Consider the following 21664-nt stretch of genomic DNA (forward strand, 5'->3'; position numbering starts at 1 on the left):
ATAAGCCCAACAATTTTAGAGACAAATAGTGGAAGTAAGAGAGTTTCAATAGCTAATGCAATTTCCGAGTTAAAGCAGTAAGTGGAGAACATTTGACCTACAATACTTTTGCTATTAGTTTGTGCTGTTCTTGTTAGCGTTTATTGCTTATATCAGCCCCTGTTATGTTTCATTCTGGACAAGGTAAAGCGATAGTGTGCAACAACAGGCTTACATGGAGCAGTACTCTCTTAAGGTCACCTAGGCATATTAAGAATATAGTCAAACCTATTAAAGTGGAGCACCTCGCGATTCTGTCCACATCATAAGGTATTCTCAGCAACTAAACCCCCAACCCCCCCACAGCTGTCAGGGACTAAACATCCTTTACATCTATCACAGAAAGCACTTTTTATTTTGTTCTGCTTTTATGACTTGTTCTTATGATTTTACAATATCATGACAATATAGTTATATAGTATTTCCTTCTCTCAGTTTTATATTGATTTGTAACTTCTTACAATATTTTGGCAGTTTATATATACACATGACAACTAACTTCTGTGTAATATTTATGGGATGCAAGTTTTTAGTTTTTTTTTTTTTTAATTGCAGAGAATACAAGCAAAAAAGGGAAATACACGCATACGTTTAAAGTAAAAAAATAAAGTTTTTGGCTCCCTAGCATTTTCAGCTTTAAACCAAAATTTTGGTAACTGACCAAAAATGTTTGTATGGGAATATATATATTTTGAATTATCAATGTGATCCATGTTATTCATTTTAAACTGAATATGTATTCTCTTTTTAAGGTTTTTTTATTATTATTATTATTATTTTATTTCTGAAGTAAGCCAGCGTTGTAGACGACTTGTTTTTGTTTATACAGTGCACTGATAACTCAAGGAACTGGGGTTGCAGGCAAACTGTTGAAATGCATCGTCCATTTGCTACTGAATACATATGTCTGCAGTATCCCTTTAATGGTAGTAAATACACATTCCATAAAATGTCTAAAATGGCATCTCACCTTTACATCTCTGTGAATTATGTTGTTATCATGGCAGTACCTCAGGGCTTCAAGAATCTGGCGCATGTAGTGACTGCAAAAACACAAAAAAACTCAATACAGAGGTATTGCAACAGCATAGTATGGCACTAGACATTGTGTTTTTTTTTGGGGGGGGGGTTTGTTGGAGGGGGGGCGGCACACTGCAGGAGTCATGAGTGAGGCTGCCATATAGAAAGCTGTTAAAACCCAAAACAGCACAGCGTAGTTCCCCCCCAAACACTATTTAACACACAGTGACATATTCACATACGCTCATTAACATACTTGCGCACACACACACACTTTTTTAACCTCTACATTTGTTGGCTCAGGATAGCTCGTCTGCTGCCTGTTCTCTCACAGTCCTCACACACTGCTTGCATCTGAGCGCTGGGAAATGACATAACCCAAACCTGCCGAAGCCTAGGCGCCAGGCACAAATTTGTCGCCATGGTGACCTGGGATTTGTCGAACGCTCACTTACTATATATCGCTTAATGTGTGTATTTGCAAATGCATTGCTTTACGAGATTATAAAACGTTAAGGCTCATGATTAATGGATCTTACCAGAGTTTTCATTTACGGCAGTCACACTTTCCAAAATACCTCTCCTTAGATCAGTGATGGCGAATGTTTTTGGCCTAAGTGCCCAATTTTCTGCATTGAACCAAGTTGAGGACCCTGAAGTGCCAACACAGCACATAATATACTTGTACAAGCATATGCTCACACGCAAATCCATACACACAGGCATGCAGCTTTGGCAGACACACACATAAGCAATTGCTATATATTATATATATATCTATCTATCTATCTATCTATCTATATATAACCAAATTGAAGAATAATGGGCATTATGTTTGATGCTCTAACAAACTTTGTTTTTACAACAAAAAAAACGTTTTGGCTAAATTATTTTTTCCTTAATATAGTGGCAGTACAGATGGGTGTTCTTCCTTAGGGACAAGGATCTGAAATACAAAGAGTTAAAACCCTCCCCCTTCCCTAACTCCTCCTCCTTACCCATAAGAGCACACCGGACCAAACACAGCCAGTAAGTACCAAGAATACAAACTTGCTTGCAAAATATCTTTAATGGTAGACAAAATGAGGGAGGGAAACATGTACTGCCACTATATTAAGGAAAAAGGAATTTACGGTGAGTATAAAATTCCTGTTTTTCCTGGCATATAGTGGCAGTACAGATGGGATATAGCAAGACAAGATAACCAATGGGAGGGGAATACTTAAGAGGCCACTGACTGGCGCATCTTGCGCCTGAAAAAGGCCACAGAGGAGGAGAAGAAGTCAAGTCAGTAATGCTGGACAAATGCATCGAAGGAAGACCGGGTACATATATTTTTTCAGGAGATGAGGTCGACTTTTCAACCCTAGACCCAGACAAAGCTCTTGTGGAGCGAGACGAAATATGGGATGAGATGACTTGCCGGCTGCTTGAGTGAGCTAGTCGAATGGTCTCTGTAAGCCACCTCGAGATGGCCTGCTTGATCTAAAGATCTACCAAAATAAATAAATAGATCGGTATTGCGGAAAGCAGCGGTGCGTTCTGTAGAAATGTCTTAGAGCTCTTCGGACATCCCATCTGTGCCACAGACTCCTCTGGAAATACGCGATCCCTTTTGAGGTTGAGACATAAAGACCTGCTGAGAATCCGTCTTGCAAAAAACACGAGGACGGAACTAGAAGAAATAAAAAAACATGTATCACCAAGCCAGAAACCTCTGAATAAGGAGGACATCAGCCATGTCATGGGAGTCCATTATCTCTAAGGATAATCCAAAGCTAGGCCGTCAAAACGACCATCTGAAGGAATTCTGATGGCCATATTCTTGAGGCCATATTGTTTAGGACTAAGTTAAATTGGCCAATAGGGGTTAGATGTTAAGACCCTGGCCTAGTCCGTTAGAATCTTGAGGAGGACACGTGGGATCATCGCCACTGGAGAAAAAATGTAAGCCATCCTGAATCTTCATATCACTGACATACTGTCCAGCACCAGAGTGTTGACCCATGAATACAGAGAGGCTAAAACCCAAAAAATTGCGGTTGTCTCTGGTTGCCACAAGATCGATTCCTAGAAGGCCAAAAAAAGGATGGAGAAGATAATTTTGTTTAGGGATCAATTCGAACTGCTGAGGTCATGTGCAACAATTGTCCCTTCCCCTGAAACGCGTAGTTGACAAATCTTCTTGGTTTTGTTGAGCCCATGCCATGACTTCTTCCGAGAAGGCCTGAAGTCTTACAGCTTTCCCTTTTAGCCAAGGACTGAACTACTTGAGGGCCAGAAAAAAAACAATTTTAGTTCTCGATAATTTGAGGACTGGGAAGATTGTTAGTGACCATTTGCCCTGCCTAAAGAGGTAACCAAAATGCGCTCCCCAGTCTATTTTTGAGGCATCTGTGGTCAGCGTGATCTTGTAAGCTTGCGAGCAGAGCTCTCTCCACCAAATGTATCGGTTTGTCTTAGTCTGTCAATTCTTGTCTTGTCATATCCCTTGAATTTATGTATTGTATTAAGCGCTGCATAAACTGTTGGCGCTATATAAAGGATAATAATAATAATAATAATAATAATCTACTGACGGTGATGAAAGCAAAGACCCTTGCTGAGAAGATCTGTCCTCTTCCACCAGTTCAATTGGGCTTGGAAACTGAAGTTGATGTCCGGATCTTCTTCTTTCTGGGACTAATGCCTAATGAAGTCCCATCGAAGTGGCCTATATGTGCCTTGGAACAGCTCACTGAGGGATACAAGTCGTCAGAATGCCCAAGATGCTCATAGCTTTTCTGAAGGACCAGATAGGATTTTGTTGCAAAGCTGACACAACCCTTCTTACTTTTCTGATCTTTGATAATGGAATAAAGAGCCATAAGAAGCTGGAGTCCACTATCAGCCCCAAGCACTGCATACTTAGAAAAAAATAAGGTTGAACTTTTCAGTTCATGATCAAGAACATGTCTGTATGAACCATTGCAGCCGGCCACCAATTCCACCAGAATTAGCCTAGGCTCGTTTCTTAGGATGTTACTGAAACATTTGTCCTGGCCTTGTCTACAAAAATTCTGCGCCTTAAAAAAAATGTTGAAAAGGCCTGGTGTTTTATATGGGTACCTCCTGTTCCATCTAGCCTTCTTATCCTGGGGAAGCACGCTCTTGCATTAGACATGTGCTTGATGAGCTCTGCCAATGGGGAAACACTGCCGTCTTCTTGAGAACTAAGGCCAGAGCTGAAACGGATTTGACGTGCCAGTCCTCTAGGTATGGGATGACCCTGATACCTAATACTCTGAAAGTTGAGAGACCCAAACTGGAAATGGAGAACTCTCGCCCCGTTCCTAAAAGCGAACCTGAGGAATTTAGTGGATTCAACAGCAATAGTCACCTGCACATAAGCATCCGTCAGGTCCATGGTCACCATGTAATCTCCTTGTTCAGTAGTTGGGTGACTGAGGATAGTTTCCATTCTAAAACGCTTGTATAGAATACAGGCCTAAACCATCTTTAAACTGGACTGAAGGATCCAACTGGTTCGCGACCAGGAACAGCCTGGAGTAAAACACTCTGAAAACTCCTGATGTTTGGGAATGATTCTTTAGAAGGATGGAACATGAGACAAAGTTTTAGATATCCCATGTCTGCAGGTTTAAGATGGCTGAACTGGGCAGCTTCCCTCGCAACTATTTCACGTTCGCTAACTGGCTTGAAAAACAAAACGATACCAGTGATGATTTGACTGTGAAAGTTCTAAAAAAAAAATAATGTTTCACATGAATGTGGCTTGTGTTGGCCATTTAAAGGCAAATAGTCTGCACTTTGTTAAATCAAACAATGCCGACTTAGATGCTGAGTTTGCCGTATACGATCGCAGCCAAAAAGCTCTCCTGGCCACTGATGACAGACCCATATTTTGGGCTGAGAGATTAAGCATTTCTTTGGCAGATACAATGACTAAATTGACTAGATACTTCTGTATCAGGAAGGCCTCCCATCCAAATGCTAACCAAGCCCAACCCTGCTTGGTTTCTGCGATCAGACGTGATCAGGTGCATACAGGGAGGTATGGCCGTAGGCAATAATGCCTGTTACCAGATGCCTAGAGCTCTAGCCGCTGAAGCGCTAGACAATGCTACTTGCACGGGAATCCTGAAGATTGGAACATAGGCCAACAGGATGTCTTTGCCCTCTTATCCATCGGCCTTAAAGACCAGACAACTCCAATAGGGATGGATGTTCTCTTTGAAAGCTGAGCAATCTGAACATTTACCTTTGTTCTTATTTCTCTTCACCTTAAAGCTAAACCCCTAAAATGCTCAGAAAAAGTATCTCTCGCCCAGATAGACTATTCCTTATGCATCTAATCCTGTAGTTTAGGCAACATGCAAAATCCTTTGGATGCTTCTCACGGACTACCTCTTTCTTAGACAATTTACAAAGCTCTTGTGGAGGAAGGGGAGCTTTATCTTCTGAATCCTCACAAGACGAGCCTGAATTAGTAGATTTTTAACACCTGGTATTCCCAGGTGGAAATTAACCAGGCCCATGCTTTCTTAGCTACCGAGACGCATTAAGGGTGTTTTGACCATAGGCTTACTCCCTGGAAATCTCCCCAGAGACAACAGATTCAGGAACCAACGTGAATGAGACTATCAAACTTGGGCTCCAAAGCATAAACAGACGTAATCTTGAATGGTTAAAAGGTACGTGCAAGGTTGTCTAGAAGCCAACGCCCAAAAACTGCATGTCCTGTTTTCCTTTAGCAAAAAGTTAAGCTGAGCAAGGATAACATAACTCCTTTTTGCAGCTGTCCGGCAAGGGGGTGGCACACTCAGTGCACGAAATATATCCGGACTTAAAAGGAGCCTTTATCTTTTTAGAAGAAAAAAAAAAAATGTTACAGGGCAGATGCTTTTTTAAGGTTAAGATTAATTAATCTTACCTTAAAACGCCTCAATCCGTGTGGGGGGTTGGTGCCACGGATATCCAGTACTGACAAGCCCCACTGCTGTCAGACTGGACTGCACAGCTAAAATAAAGTTTAAATTTTGTGTTTATGCTGTGCTCCTTCCCTTGCCGGCTTGAAGAGAGAGAACTCTCATTCTGTTCCGTAACATCCGCCGATGCGGGTGTTCCTACCTCACTCTGCTCACCACCCGGGGAGCAATCGGAGGAGGGATCCCCCTGGACACAACCCGTGTGCCCCCACCAAACTACATGTCCGTCCCTGACAAGGAAGAACTGGCTGTGTTTGGTCCGGTGTGCTCTTATGGGTAAGAAGGAGGAGGAGTTAGGGAAGGGGGAGGGTTTTAACTCTGTTTCAGATCCTTGTCCCTAAGGAACAACACCCATCTGTACTGCCACTATATGCCAGGAAAAACCCTCCTTTTCCCCTATCTTAACGAAAAGACAGTTGCAGCACATGAGTTCCATCTGAGATGCAACCAAACACCTTCCACCCATCCTGTTTAAGTCATGGGTGGACAAATTTGATTTGGATCTAGAAGCCAGCCAAAACTGACTGTCTGCTGCTGCCTCCCATGATTATGCCAGGGCACACGTCACCCTCTCACCAAGCAGGGGGGGCCCTTACACCAATACCAGGCATACCACCCAGGCGCCAGGAAGTTATTTTTAGTTGCCATGACGAGCCCAGATCATACATACATACATTATATGTACATATATATATATTTATACACACACACACAGCTTGTACTCATCCTGTTTATCCTAACTGTATAGAAATATATATAGCTCAAATAGTTGGTTTCCCAGACTGAACCCATGTGCGGCTGCTGCCACCGCCATTTTCTTCATTAAGATATGATAAAGGAAATGATTAACATTTTCCATCTCTCCCCTCTCTCATTACCCCCCCTCATATCTGTATCTTTACATTTTCTCTATTACCCTGACTTTTTCGCATTATCTCCCCCTTGTCCCCATTACCTCTCCTTATCTTATCTCTCCTCTGTCCCCATTCATCATTATCTCCCCTTCAAATTTCTCACTCCTCAGTTACCGCTCTTCTATATCTCTCCATAAATCGTGCTATATTTCCCCTTTCTCCCCATCTGAAGTTCTGTAGTGGGAGCGAGAGGTCTTGATGACATCATATCATGGCTCTGAGCATCAGGATTTGAGACTCGCTTTGCGAGGGAGCAGTGAAACAGAGGTCTACTTGAACAGACCCCATGATCCCTTTTATTTTGGGCAGGTTAAAGGGAGATCCAGGATCTACCCAACTGGCCCTACTCCTTCAGCGGTCAATCCAGTCTGCCTCCGGAAAGAGCGTCAGCATGGCCATGTGCCACCACAGAGGCCTTGGCATGCCTGTTGTGGCACATGTGCCATAGGTTCGACATTGCTGCTCTAGAGTAAATAATGTGTAAAGGGATTAAATAAAGTCCAAGAGAAGCACAAGAATTAGAGTGCATGCTTGAGCAAGAAAGGGGACGATTGAGGCTAATGCAAGAAAAGGCTACTTTGTAAAAGGAGTAGTGGAAGTAGTATAGGCAAACAATATAAAGATTTCAAGAACCATCCAAGCTCAAACCCAGGGCTGTACCTATCAATGGAAGTGAAAACAGTTTATTACTCCTCTTAAACACACCAAGCCCTAAGCAGTTTCGGTTTTAAAGCAGCCACAGAATGCTAATGTGCTAATGAACACTCTGGAAGCTCTAGAAAGTGAGCTTCAGTAATCTAATCACATAAATTAGGAGGAAATGAAGAAAAATAAAAAGGGTCATGAAATGCTCAGCACTTCTGTAAACTAATGATCAAACATTAGCATATTTTTCTATTTCAACATGTTAGAAACCAAAATTAGATTACACTGGCTGGCTCAGTGCTGAAACGCAAGCACCATTTCATTATGCTGGTATTACTACGTACCTGGCAACCGCTTCACTGTAGACAAAACCAGCGTCTGCTCTCTTCACAATCTCAAAACACAGGTCGGCTCCATCCATACTGTAATTAAAGACGGGAAGGAATCAGTGTCTGCTGTGAAGCTGAAAACATGACCTACCTGAACAACGAGCCTTCATAGAAGAAAACCACCACCACACCGTATACATTTGAGATCTGGGTACAAAATATTGCAAAACTAGCATGCATAATCAATATTCTGTTCTGACATTTTCATTACTTCAGACTTTCAATAAGCTACCAGAATCAAACAGACAAGGAATTTTCATGCGGGGCTTAACGATGACTATGTGTGATGATGAACACAATAGAAAATTTATATATATAATATACACACACACACATATATATATATATATATATATATATATATAATATATATATACACACACAGTATTACTTATTACATCCTGAAACATACACAGATTTAGTGTCCCAGACTAAGAGGATTTTAAAGGGCTTTAAAAGGGATAATTTGCACCCATGATTGTTTCTTTGGAACAATCAAATTCTCCACACACGCTCCACGCATTTAGAAGTCTGTATCACAGTGGTAAATTCAGAGACACATTAAAGAAGCTTCCAATTGATATTCACGTTCTAGTTTTACAGTAATTCACTTCACCAAAAAGCACACATAATCGGAGCCGACAGGACTTCCTCTGAAGTAATCAGAAGCACTTAGTCAGCGTGGAAAGATGAGTAAGAAAGGCCACAATTTCAGAAACAAAAAGCAGGGCAAACTTTTCAGCTTATAATACCCTAGAGAAACATGACAAGATCACGGATGTTATGAGAGAAAAGCTGCATAATACACTACAGGTGGCAGAAATTAACTTTGTGATCAACGGAGTATTTACAGATTCATTAAAGAGACACTCCAGTCATCACTTTCATGCATTTGATAGCTGGGAGGTCCCTTTAAAATTTTTATGGCGTCCCTTTTGAAAACGCATGGGGATTCTGTATAATACTTCCAAATACTTCTAGCTCTTTACTCATTCATCAGCTCACTCACGCATGAACAGGTCTCCCTGCACGTGACAAACATCAGAGGACTTTATAACATTAATCTTTTGAGGGGTTCTCAGGGAGATCTCCTAGAAAGTAGCCCAGAACATTATATATATATATATATATATATATATATATATATATATACATACACACATACACATATACATACATACATATATATATATATATATATATACATACACACATACATACACATATATATATATATACATACACATATACATACATATACATATATATATATACATACACATACACACATACATACATATACATATATATACCGTATTGGCTCGAATATAGGCCGCACTTTTTTCCCCCACTAAGTTTTTAAAGTGGGGGTGCGGCCTATATTCGGGGTCTAGCGAATGCAGTCCCGGGCGCTGGGCAGGCAGCGGGGTTTGGATACAGACCTGCATTCTAATCCCCGATACGCTCAGACAGCCTCCCCTGCCAGCACTTCCCACGGGGGGGGTGCCGGCACGGAAGGTTGTCTAAGTGCATCGTGCGGACGGTGCGTTTTACCTCTGCCCCCAAGACTTACCAGAGCAGACTCCCGGGTGTCTTGCGGGGCCGGCGGGGGACATCTACGCAATACGCGTATACAACTTCCGCACCGGAAGTTGTATACGCGTATTGCGTAGATGTCCCCTGCCGGCCCCGCAAGACACCCGGGAGTCTGCTCCGGTAAGTGAGGAGGACAGTGGTAGCATATCTCGGGGAGGGAGGAGGATAGTGGTAGCATATCTCGGGGAGGGAGGAGGATAGTGGTAGCATATCTCGGGGAGGGAGGAGGATAGTGGTAGCATATCTCGGGGAGGGAGGAGGATAGTGGTAGCATATCTCGGGGAGGGAGGACAGTGGCAGCATATCTCGGGCAGGGAGGAGGATAGTGGTAGCATATCTCGGGGAGGGAGGACAGAGTGGCAGCATGTTTTTTTGGTGCTTTTTTAAAGAAAAAAAACTTTTTCTTTAAAAAAGCACCAAACTTTTAGGGTGCGGCCTATATACGGGGGCGGCCTATATCCGAGCCAATACGGTATATATATATATTTTATCTTACCAGCCAGATTGAATCACCAGTATTTATTTGTAGCTGAATGTAAGAAGCATTTAGTTACACTGCACTGCCTTTTTTGGGAGGGGAAATTCTAATAAAAATACAATTTGAATTGCTTAATATGAACAGCACAGATATCTTATTTAGTTTTAAAGCATCACAGCCAGCCCAAGTAAACCTGTGCGTTGACTGGGATACTATTAAGTACAGACATATGAATGTTTCTGTCTCTAATGCCCCTTATGTCATGGTAGGAGCCTCCCTGCAACTGATGGGATGTATAAGTGAAATAAAAAATATTCTTGAGAAGCTGGTAAGCGTACTTGGCCCACATGACATTAAAGAAAACAGGATTCAGGGCTTGGAGCGGTTGCCCCACTCGGCTCCATTGTCAGGCCGGCCCTGGCTGAACCTATCAGAACCAGCATTAACTTTCAGCAATTTGAGCTACAGTAGCTCGTCTGTTGGATTTGACCACATGGGCCAGCCTTTATTCCGCCGATGTGGATCAATGAACCTTGGCCACCCGTGGCACCCAAGCGGTGTTGCCGGTTCCCTGATTTTCCTTCCTTGTACCAACTGGGAACACCCCATGAGAGTTGCAGATCCTTATGCTTGCCCATTTTTCCCAATCAACTTTGAGGATGAAATGCTCACTTGCTGCCTAATACATCGCATCCACTGACAGGTGCCATGGTAACAAGATTATCCGTGTTATTCACCTGTCAGTGGTCATAATGTTATGGCTGATCGGTATATGATCACCTTGGGTTCTCACCATTAGTTAGTAACTAATGGTAAAAGCCTGAACACACCTGATCTCTTCGCTTTAGAATTACATAGTCCTTGAGTTAAAGCCCTAAAATAATCTTAGTCTCTAGCTTCATTGTTCTGATCTTTAGAGCTCCCCTACCATAAACACAATAGAAACAAGCTGTTAACATTACATCAAAACATTAAGGTACAAGGTCAGAGCTTCTGGAAGAACAAAAACAAAACAAAAACAAAAAAACTAAAACACAAAACAATTACAATGGACTACCTTGAATCAGAATGCACTGGCCAGGAAAGTAATAGCACTCATATTTATTAACTAAAGTTCAGTTTCTTTATAAGTAAAAACAGCAAATATGAATGGTTTCATTCTGTGTTCAATGCCATAAAATATCGCTAAAGGAATGTGGCACAAACAAACTTAGCTTATTGTTGCAAAAATTAAGTGTGGCATTTACTCTGGATTCACTTAGGAAGCATTAATATGTTCTTAAATTTCTGCAGACCATACACATAAAAATAACCTTGGGTCCGTTTCAAGAAGCCAGATATATTTGTAGGATGCACAAGAAGTTTAGAGAAATCAGCTTATATTTGACAAGATACAGTTCCCCAAGTTGCAGTTTTTGTTCTTGCGAAACAGAAAGGAACTCAGCAAACTGAATTTGCAGACAATCCCTCCCCCACTTGCACGTTTAAGCAAGTTGTCCCTGTGTATTCATCAAGATATGCGGTTTTTTTTAAAATGTATTTATTTAAAATGAATGCACATCTAGAGATACTCAGGTCTGACCCAGATTTTTTTTAAACTAATCTCAGTCATACAGACTGGCGCAGACACTTTTTTGCTCTGATTTAATCATATCTGAGCATCTCAAACGGTGGAATAAGTCACAAATTAAGAAAAATGAAGACCTATGACGAACACATTTACCTCCTTATAAGTACTTGATCTCAGAAGGAAAGTTAGCATTAGTTCTGCATTTTTTGAAATAGAATATATGCGACTGACAATTAAATGGATAATATATGAAGAATCTCAGGGAAAGTGTCCATCTAAGAGAATATCTTTGCTACTACTTCAATATACGATTGCCACATTATTTTCAACTAGGAAAAGGGTCATCAAGCACTTATTACACTTAGTACAACAGCACCCTCTACTGATTGGTATAATTGTCTACTTCCAGTAGGAATTAATAAGATTTTCTCATAACCGCAACGGTTCTAGTCAACATACTCAATATAGGACTGAAGTTGTTCATGTGTACTACAGTGTTCTTTAACACTGCTATTAGTTTGCACTGGGGAAGTTCTAGGCGATGGTCTACAACTTACTGTATTTCCCCATGTATAAGACGCACCTAGTTTTTAGACCCCGCATTTTTAATTTCTTATACAGTGGTTGTAGATTGCAGTTACTACTTCCCAGTCCCTCCCTGCAGTCACACTGACAATTGGTCCCACCCCTTTCTGATTAACAGTCCATCCCTGCACACTGACCCCGCCCCTTTCCTTATAGCGTCCACATGGCTAAGCAACTCATCTAACAGTAAGTAAAAAATGATTTGGGCTGCTGAAAGTTAGGGGAGGTGGGGGTAAATTTAGGGGCAGTTATGGTTAATTGGGTTTTTAGGATTAATTTAGGGGCAGTTAATGGATAGGAGTGATGGAGGAGTATGAATGTTATGATAAATAAAACTTGAGTTCAATAACTATGTAATACATTTATTTTCAAATTTCGGGGAAACCAAAATTAAGGTGCGTCTTATACATGGGGAAAATACGGTAAGTCGGAGATAGAAACAACCACGGCCTGCAGATTTGGGGCAATGAACAGAACGGAGATAATCTTACCGCCACCATAACCAATAGAGGAACACAAAAAAAATAATTCTGCAGAATCCCCCAATGCATTTTCAAAGGGGACATCATGCAGCCATCGTATGCATTAAAGGTATGCACATCTATAAACCGGAAGGAACAGCCATGTTTTTTTCCTTTGAGCTGAGATTTTCATGTTACTTACCGTACATAGTTTTCAAACATTATGACTGTATGACCATGAGAACACACGGTATCCTACGTCACAATGTTTTCTACATGCAATTATCCTTGCGTGAAAATGGACACTGCAGAATGCCAATTGCAACAGCAGACATTACCACGGAGGGAAGCACTTACAATTCGAAGACCATGTAGAGCATTCCATCTGAGCTGTACGTCTCCAGGAGCTCGACAATGTGTGGATGTTTTAGCATGTGACATATACTCGCTTCTCTCTTCAAATCTGTAAATTACAGAGGGGGAAAAAATGAAGGAATGTTACAAAAATAACAGCAACGTTACTAACTAGATAATTGTATTTATTGCCCAAACGGAAAGCACAACAACATGGAGAGCTGGGGGATGTGTGGCAAACGTTCCTCCATAAGCAGCCTCCTCCCTAAAGGTATAACAACAATACAATGTGCTTCAACTGAAATATGCGCTTCAAATATTAAATTTTTTCCTGCAAAATAAGGTTTTCTTTAGGTAGACAGGTAAAGAACAGTATAAACGCAGGGAGTCACAAGACTGACGCACTAGAAATAAGACTCGGCTAGATGGCGTTTACTGTGAAAAAACACCCGTTTTGTTTCCCTGTTCATTAATATTTCTGCAGTCACCTGGAAAAGCTCAGGGCTTTATTGAGAAATGTGGATTTTATGTTATATTCTTTATGGGGGGGGATGAAGGGAGGTCTGGATTTTTAAATGGGCCTGGGCACCAGCCAATGCTCTCCTCGTCACAAGTTGCCCGGCACGGACCTAAAGCATAAACAAAGAAGCCCTTTTCTGTTGCCTTACGAAATAGTGTTAGGCGGATTTAGATTTTTCAAACATTTATCACATCTGGTCATTTGTGAGACACACCCACAAAAATATTTGATTTGTACTTATAATTGGCCTAATTTGGAAATGACAGACGTCAGCGATTTATTTTATGTGTATATTATTTACTCCCATTTTTTGTTGTGAATGTGACATACTGTTAGAAGGGTATATATATGCAGTATATCCATGGTTTGCACATGGGCAGTGGTCAGGCTTTACATTAGGTGGTACATGAGATGCCAATGCTTAATCTAAACATGGTGTGACATAATGAAGGAATCTACAATAAACTTAATTTTACATTGTGTTTCATTTTGTGTTGGTGGGGAAAAAAATAGATCGGGGCAGGGAAAAAAAAGAATGGCTCGTTGTATAAGTGCTCCAGGGCCCCCAAGCTTTTTAACCTGGCCTTGACAAGAGGACTGCTCCGTTTTGTAGTGGAAAGTGCTGGAGGCTAAAATCTTTATGCAGATTGCAAATTTCTCTTAAAAGGGAGAAAAAAAAAAATATAAAGTGCCATTAATCTTGGATACTGATAATGGTGCACTACTGCCTTTTGGATTAAATAATCAACAAATGAGCTAAAAACCAGATTTTAGTCAACGCTAACCTACATTGTTGTGTACAGCACTGTATCGTATGCTTAAGGGGGAGAATAATGTTTTCAAAGGGACCCCTAACAAAAATGCTGTAACGAAAACTTCCTTCATTTATTGTATACACAAAGCCAGATTGCATACATAGATAACCCCATACACATTATATATCACAGATATAATTTAGTTTGATTTTATATAGGCTCTGTTAATCGAGTTTTTTTTGTTGTTTTTTTTAAGCCAACAGAGAAAATCTGGGCAATCACTGTAACTAACATATATTGTCAAGTTCAGGGCTAAAAGGGGAAATAATTATTTCAGCATTGTAATCCTGTGAGCTTAATTATTTTTTATAATAATGGCATGGGTCCTTTGGTGTGTCTGTCTAAAGCGATTATTAGGGTATGGTTTACACTTAATCGTATTTGGTTTCTGCACTGGGAACAGACACAAAACGGACAAAGAAAAGCTGTAATATTCACTACTCGGCAGGAAAGATATAAGAACTTTTATTCTCATCATTTTGTAACCTTTTTTGTCAATTATTTTACCTTCAAGAGAAAAAAAAAAAAAAAGATAAAAAGGTACACTCATTTAGCGCCAAAAGCCACTTTTCTGGTTTTCTTGTATTTTGTAGATACATTTAACACGCTCTTATAAGAGGTCATGCAGCTCAGAGCACTCGCTATAACAGCAATACCGTTATGCTGGCGATGTCAGTAAGCAGATACCAGCAATGATCTTCATGTCCCTCTTCTGCACCAAATCTCGTGAATCCAGATCAAAGCCCCCTCCACCCAGGGTTCAAGTGGCGTAGGTATTTTAATGTGTATTCCTCTGCTTGCCCTACCATTGTTGCATTTTTCCCCCATGTATCTTGGTTTAGTGTTATTAATGTGATACAAAGTACACGGGAACAAGAGCCATTGGTCTGATTTTCTGGACTTCTACTGATTTACAGATAATTTTGGTTGACTGATCTCAGAATGCCCAAATTTTATAAATACACATCAACGTAAGTTTGTGTAATAAATATTTTGACTTACTGGATAGAATGTTGTATGTAATTATAATAAAGAAAGACATAAAATTTGACGGCGGGTAAGAACCATACAGGGTAACTATTACTACACCCTCTACAAACTAAAACTAGTAAATCTATTTACAGGAGACTTCAGTCGCTGCTTGTATTTTTGATCCCCATTATGTATTTAAACATTTCAGATCCATTCCCTACTCGTCTCCCAAATTTTACTCTTTCGTGACAAGGGGTGTATGTCTACAGATGGTGTCTGCAGAACTATACACACTATTGAGGTCTGACCAGACATCTATGGCGTATCCACATGCCCTTTTCTGCTACTAATGGCTCTACAGATATACAACTCGGCACCCTGCTTGCTTTTATTCCTATGCTGCACATTGTATGAGAATCAGAGGAAAAGTTTGCATCAAGAAGGCATATCTGTAAAGGGAAGGATCTATGCATACTCCCTTCCATCCATTTAGTTGTTTACTAGCTGCATGGCCACCGTTATTTCTCACTTTTGTTTATCTATATAGTCTCACAATGCAATGTATAGGTTACACAACCTATAAAGCCATAGAAGGTGTTTTGTGTGTTTTTAGTTTTTTTTCCCTCTCACAATCTTTATAGGTGGACTTTGCTAGTTGTAAGGATATTTTTTGACAATCTATACCATGATTCTCATTCCCGCTGAAATTGACTAAACTGGCTCTTCGTAATGTATTGCACACATGTTTTACCTACAACTAATTGGTGTAAAAAAAGGTGTAAAAGAACATACACCCTCTGAATTCTATGTTTTTGTATATCAGGACATAATCATCTGTTCCTTAGAAGGTCTAAACATTAGGTAAATACAACACATGACATATTATACTGTCATGATTTATTCAACAAAAATAAAGCCAAAATGGCAAAAAAGAAAATAATTAAGGTAGTTTTTCCACATAGGCTGTAACAACATCAGTATCTGGCAAAGTATATATTGATGGGAGTTATGCTGTGCCACCCTCAGTGTCAAAATGTGAATACATTTGGGGGAAACTATTTTTTTACTTTCTGAAGTTCTAATACCATGTTATTGTTATTATTAGTCATTTGTCTGCTTATCTCGAAATAACTTCTGTAAAGATATAGTCAGGGAGGGCACTATTTTCTGTTCTTGCCTTGGGCATAAAGGGAGCCACCTATGGCTTTGTCCTTCTCGCTCAGTGGCTTCTTTAAAGTCAGAGTACTAGATGTCAGACACATTTAGTGTAACGGTATTGGGGGTGCAAAGATGGCATTGATGACTTGTTTGGGCCCACAAATGGCACTGACAAGCTGTTCGAAAACAAAGCTGGCACTGTGGGAAGTGAGTGGCATGTTACATGGTGAGGTCGGGCAGCCAAAAGAGGTGGATCGGCTGCAATATAAAATGAGTGTGGTTAGAGGGGTTATGTTTGTTACGGGGAGGAGTTGGCAATATTGCCTCACCCACCTGAAGTCAGCAAACATTTTGCACCCAGGCGTCAGTAACTGATTCTCAATGCTGCATTTGGGGAAGAAAACATTGGGAGTGCTGTCTGCCAAGAGACAGGTGCTAGCCATCAGGAACATAAACAAGTGAACCATTGCTGGTTTAGATGATCAAAGGGCATTTGGAGAAGCAAATATAAAACAAATATATATATATATATATATTTCATTCATAAGCACATATAGTATGGTACATACTATGTACATATATACATATGGTATAGAATACTTCCCAGCAATTTCAATGGTTACTGGGGCAGTTTCAGGCATTCTGTTCTGTATCCCTGAAAATGTTGCCAAAAACTACCAGTAGCAACAGGGTCATTTCAGAAAAACCTATTACTATTTGTAAAAACTTTAATACACAAACTATACTCGTGCCCTTTGCTTTTGAATGTTGACTTGCACAGGAAGCAAATAAAAGAATCCAGCAGAATGCAATAGAACACCTAGTGTGTCATCGACACAAATCCTCTTCGACGTGGCATTAGTTTAGGAGAACATGCAGATGCTTGAACAGTGACAAGATGTCAATAGATTGCATTACATCTGATAAATGTCAGCATTACAGGAACTGAATACACAAGGTAAGCAAGGACCATGAATACCAATATCAAGTCTTGATAGAATTTAACCTGCATTACATTTTCAAGCTGTCAAGCGGGGTTACAAGCCAGGAAATTAGATTTCGTTCTGGGACCGTTAAGAAGTAATTGGTTGATTGTTTTACCAATGTTTATTGGCTTCTCCAGAACATTTTTGGTAAACTTTACAGAATACAAAAAAAACCACACCAGAAACCTACTACTTAAGATATTTTATGTCTGCCAATTTGCCCAAATAACTACCACCAGGAAAGCATCAAGAACATTTTCTTGAAGACAAAATATATATATATATATATAAATAATCGGAAGCGGCCATGTCAATTTATAAGACGGGTTGCATTTTTTCCAAAAAAGTGAAGCACAGTGCTAACCAGTTAAAAGTAACAGTTGTCCCTATTCCCACACCATGTCCTTTCACTTCTGTCTCCACGCATGATGGTGGAGCCCTGTGGGAGAGATGCCAGTTTATCTCTTGGGGCTGTGCAGAGGACCTGGTCAGCTATTAAAGGAAGGGTTTAGTGTCACAAACAGATTCACTAAAAGCACCTTACTATCCATTTATAAGAAATAAAAGGCCACTTCTGAAGATGCTGCAGCATAAGCCTTAATTAACACTTTTGGATGCTACAAGCAGAAAACGCTGCCAAAAAAGCTGTCTCAATGAAATCAGTGGGAGTGATTTTTTTGCGCATGCACATGAGAAATCTCATTAGATCCCCTGAATGTGTCTCAGCTGGAAGTTAGTATGCCACTCATGAGCACCGATAAGCAGGAGCTGCATTCAATGGAACACATTTTCTGAAAGAAAACAAGCTGGGGAAACGAATGTATAGGTGGGGATTGTGATGAATCCCTCTAACCATATGTGCAAGCTCCTGCATAGTGGGGATTCTAATGAATACCTCTAACCGTTGGAAGGTAATTAACAAAACTGAACAAACCTATGAAGGGTTTAGAATCCGTACAAAAAGAAGCTAGCAGGAGAGAGATCTATAAAAGATCAACAGGTGAGAAGAAAGTTTGATGCTAGCAACATTTTGGGAACCGTGGCTGGGTGGTTTGTATAGATGTGACAAAAAAAAAACAACAAAACTTTCTGCATCCATTTATTTGCTGTTTGAATCTAATAGCTAAATAAAGCAATTGTCAGAAAAAGAAAGCAATCCCCAATACCCAAATGATGTAGGAGCAAGTGACTGGCAGAGACCAGCAGAAGCGCAGTGAAAATAGAGTAGACCCAAGGACATGTTTAACATACAGACCTCATGTGTTGACAAGGCACTTTCCAGTGTTGTCCATTGCATGCAACTGAGAAAATGGAAGTCCACAGAAGGGGCATAGAAATGAGCATATGTGGTAAAAAGGTTGTAACATGTGTGCTACATTAGAACCCCCTGGTGGTTGCAGGTGTAATTGCAAATAAAAAGGTAAAAAGTGATGTTACTGATGGCAATGTTTCAAAAACAATGTTCCCATAGTGCATGAACGTCACTCCACACAGCCAGCTGTAACAGGTTTGCCCCATTGAATGTATTAAAGGGATACCCCAGGCATAATATGCAGGCCAATGCACTTTATTATGCAGTTTAACATTTTCCCCAGTGCATTATCAGAATGCCCACTAAACATTTGCACCGTACCACAACACATCACCAGCTCCCGAGTGCGCATGAGGTACTGTCAGCAGGTTGGGATTTCCAGGGGCCTATGAAGACCCCCCCCCCCACATTCAGATAGCACTCCAATTGATCTAAGCAGCCAAAGCAGGAGCAAATGGAGAACATATGAGTGCTATGCTGCGGCTGCTTTTAAAAGCTTCCAGCTTTTTTGTTAAGGTAATGAATGCATATTGAAGCACTAAGTACTTTAACATGCATTCTTCTTTGGCGATGTGTCTAAGCACACCAAGGAACATCTTGCTCCCAGAATTGAATGACTTTCCTGCTAACAGATAAAGTCACAGCACAAGTACCAGCAAACAGTTGCATCATTTGAGACTGAACATTAAAAATTACCTTCTGTGCTTAAACCCGGGCTTGATGTGAACTTTGCAACATCCACAATTTTCACAGCAAACTGCTGTCCAGTATCTCGGTTGATACATCTTCGTACGACACTGAATGGACCCCTGGGGGGGAAAAAAACAGAGCGAAAGGTTAATATTAGGCTTCTGTACATAATTTTGGTTGTTTATTGCTTTGTATTTTTTGTGACAACACAAGATGTACAAAAATGAAAGTTGAAATATTCATGGTCCATTATCAGTTCTGCTCAAGTATGGCCTTCATAACTGCGATACCAAGAAACCATTTTATTGCACGGAAGGCATACGAGACAATGGACATTGACTCATAACAAGTAAAAATACGTTTTGTGACAGGCAACCCAACAAATGAGGCAAAAACATGGTATCCAGATAATTAAAATTGCCAAACAAGTCAATACCACCATCACCAATACACTTTGGGAAAACGTATTTCAAAGTTATACAAACTAGTTTTTTCTTCCAGAAGAATATATTGTGCGTGCCATGAGGAGCTCAACTACTAGAAGTAGATACGTTTGATAAACAACCTATTTATACAAGGAGGTTGTCCAGACATAATGTGATTGTTAGCCAAATTTATTTACAGGGAGAGTCTAATGTACCCGACACCCTTGTGGTAGAAGAAAGCATATTAAAGTACTCTTAGTACTTTAATATAAATTCTTCCAAAACGGGGAAAAAAAACCAAATCAGTATTTACAGCAGGGCTCAACAAACCATCTCTATTAGAATCCGCCATATCTATTAGAATCCGCCATATCTATTAGAATCCGCCATATCTATTAGAATCCGCCATATCTATTAGAATCCGCCATATCTATTAGAATCCGCCATATCTATTAGAATCCGCCATATCTATTAGAATCCAGGGTTTTGCTGGGTTGCCATCATGAATCCGGCACCCTATGCTTTCTGGCAGGTGTGTGGTGTAGCGCATGCCATGACTGGTCTCCACAAGGTGAAAAGAGAGAGGGAAAATACTGCATGTGAGTGTGTATGCATACTGTAATGTATATTCTGTGAGTGTTTGTGTGTATAATGTAGTTACAGTGTGTATGTGTGTAAATATATAGTGCCATAGTCAGTATGTCTGCTGTATTGTCAGACTGTGTGTGTGTGTGTGTCCATAGTGTGTAATATATATATATATATATATATATATATATATATATATATATATATATATATATATATATATATATATATATATATATATATATATATATATATATATATATATATATATATATATAGTGTGTTAGCCAGCATGTGTGGGTGCAGGTATGCAAGAGTAGTGCTAGCGTGTATGGTGTTTATGTGACAGTACGGCATGTGTGTATATGTATGCATACAGTGTTAGCGTGTATTAGTGGATGCTGTTATGTGTGTACGTACATGAGCATAATATACTGTATGATATTAGAGTGTGTAAATGTACGTTAGTGGACGGCAAGGCTTGACAAACCCCGGGCACCAGAAAAATAAAAAAGCTAGCTCCTCGACCCAACCGAAATTTGTCGGCTTACAGAAACCAACAGGGACAAGCTTCCTGACCATGATTTATACTCAATCATAAACACGGGAAGACCCGGATTATTTCTGTGAGGACGTTTTAAGATTACATTGGTGAAAAAATGAATAGCTCAAATATAACATTGTTCCAGCATCTGGCTTTGAAATGCTTAACTAATAAATGTTAAATTATAAATACATTTTTAAATTGCCTGTTAAAGTCATTGTGGTGTGTCAGTTCTGCAGAAAGCATATTTAAGAACGTGCTATAATAGACTTTTGCACCATGAAAACAGATGGGTTTTTAGGAACCAATATAAAAACACATCACAATAAAAGTAATACGCTGGTAGATCTTGCTTCCCAATTAGTGTAAAATACGGCTTTAAAAATGCTTGCAACATCAAGTGTACCCAGTTATATTCATGCCAGTTTCATGGGTAACTTAGTGGTAATCACAATATACTTACAGTTCGGGAAATTAATGTCCCTTTTGCATGCAAAATATGGAACAGGAGGTGGATAACACGATGCAAAAATAACACTGGCAGAACAGGGCTGGCGAAACTATAACGTAATTATAGAGGAGGCATTAGCAAAAAAGCTGCATGTTCAGTCTTCA

The 21664-nt window shown here is 40.0% G+C and overlaps 1 protein-coding gene across 5 annotated transcripts in view; it reads right to left on the reverse strand.

The window, feature by feature from the left end:
* The window catches only part of LOC149278375 (peripheral plasma membrane protein CASK-like), a 140850-nt gene that overhangs the window by 94653 nt on the left and 24533 nt on the right, over positions 1-21664 (reverse strand). For all 5 annotated transcript variants that reach the window (XM_089502052.1, XM_089502050.1, XM_089502051.1 and 2 more), the window contains exons 2-5: positions 19499-19611; positions 13043-13148; positions 7951-8028; positions 1010-1082 (exon numbers count right to left, since the gene is read on the reverse strand). In XM_089502052.1, coding sequence (XP_089358178.1) covers positions 1010-1082; positions 7951-8028; positions 13043-13148; positions 19499-19611 — 370 coding nt within the window. The remainder of the gene's footprint in view (positions 1-1009; positions 1083-7950; positions 8029-13042; positions 13149-19498; positions 19612-21664) is intronic.

The sequence above is a fragment of the Sceloporus occidentalis genome, unplaced genomic scaffold (assembly GCF_023333645.1).
Source record: "Sceloporus occidentalis isolate IW3139 unplaced genomic scaffold, rSceOcc1.0.p SCAF_192, whole genome shotgun sequence".
Taxonomy (NCBI): domain Eukaryota; kingdom Metazoa; phylum Chordata; class Lepidosauria; order Squamata; family Phrynosomatidae; genus Sceloporus; species Sceloporus occidentalis.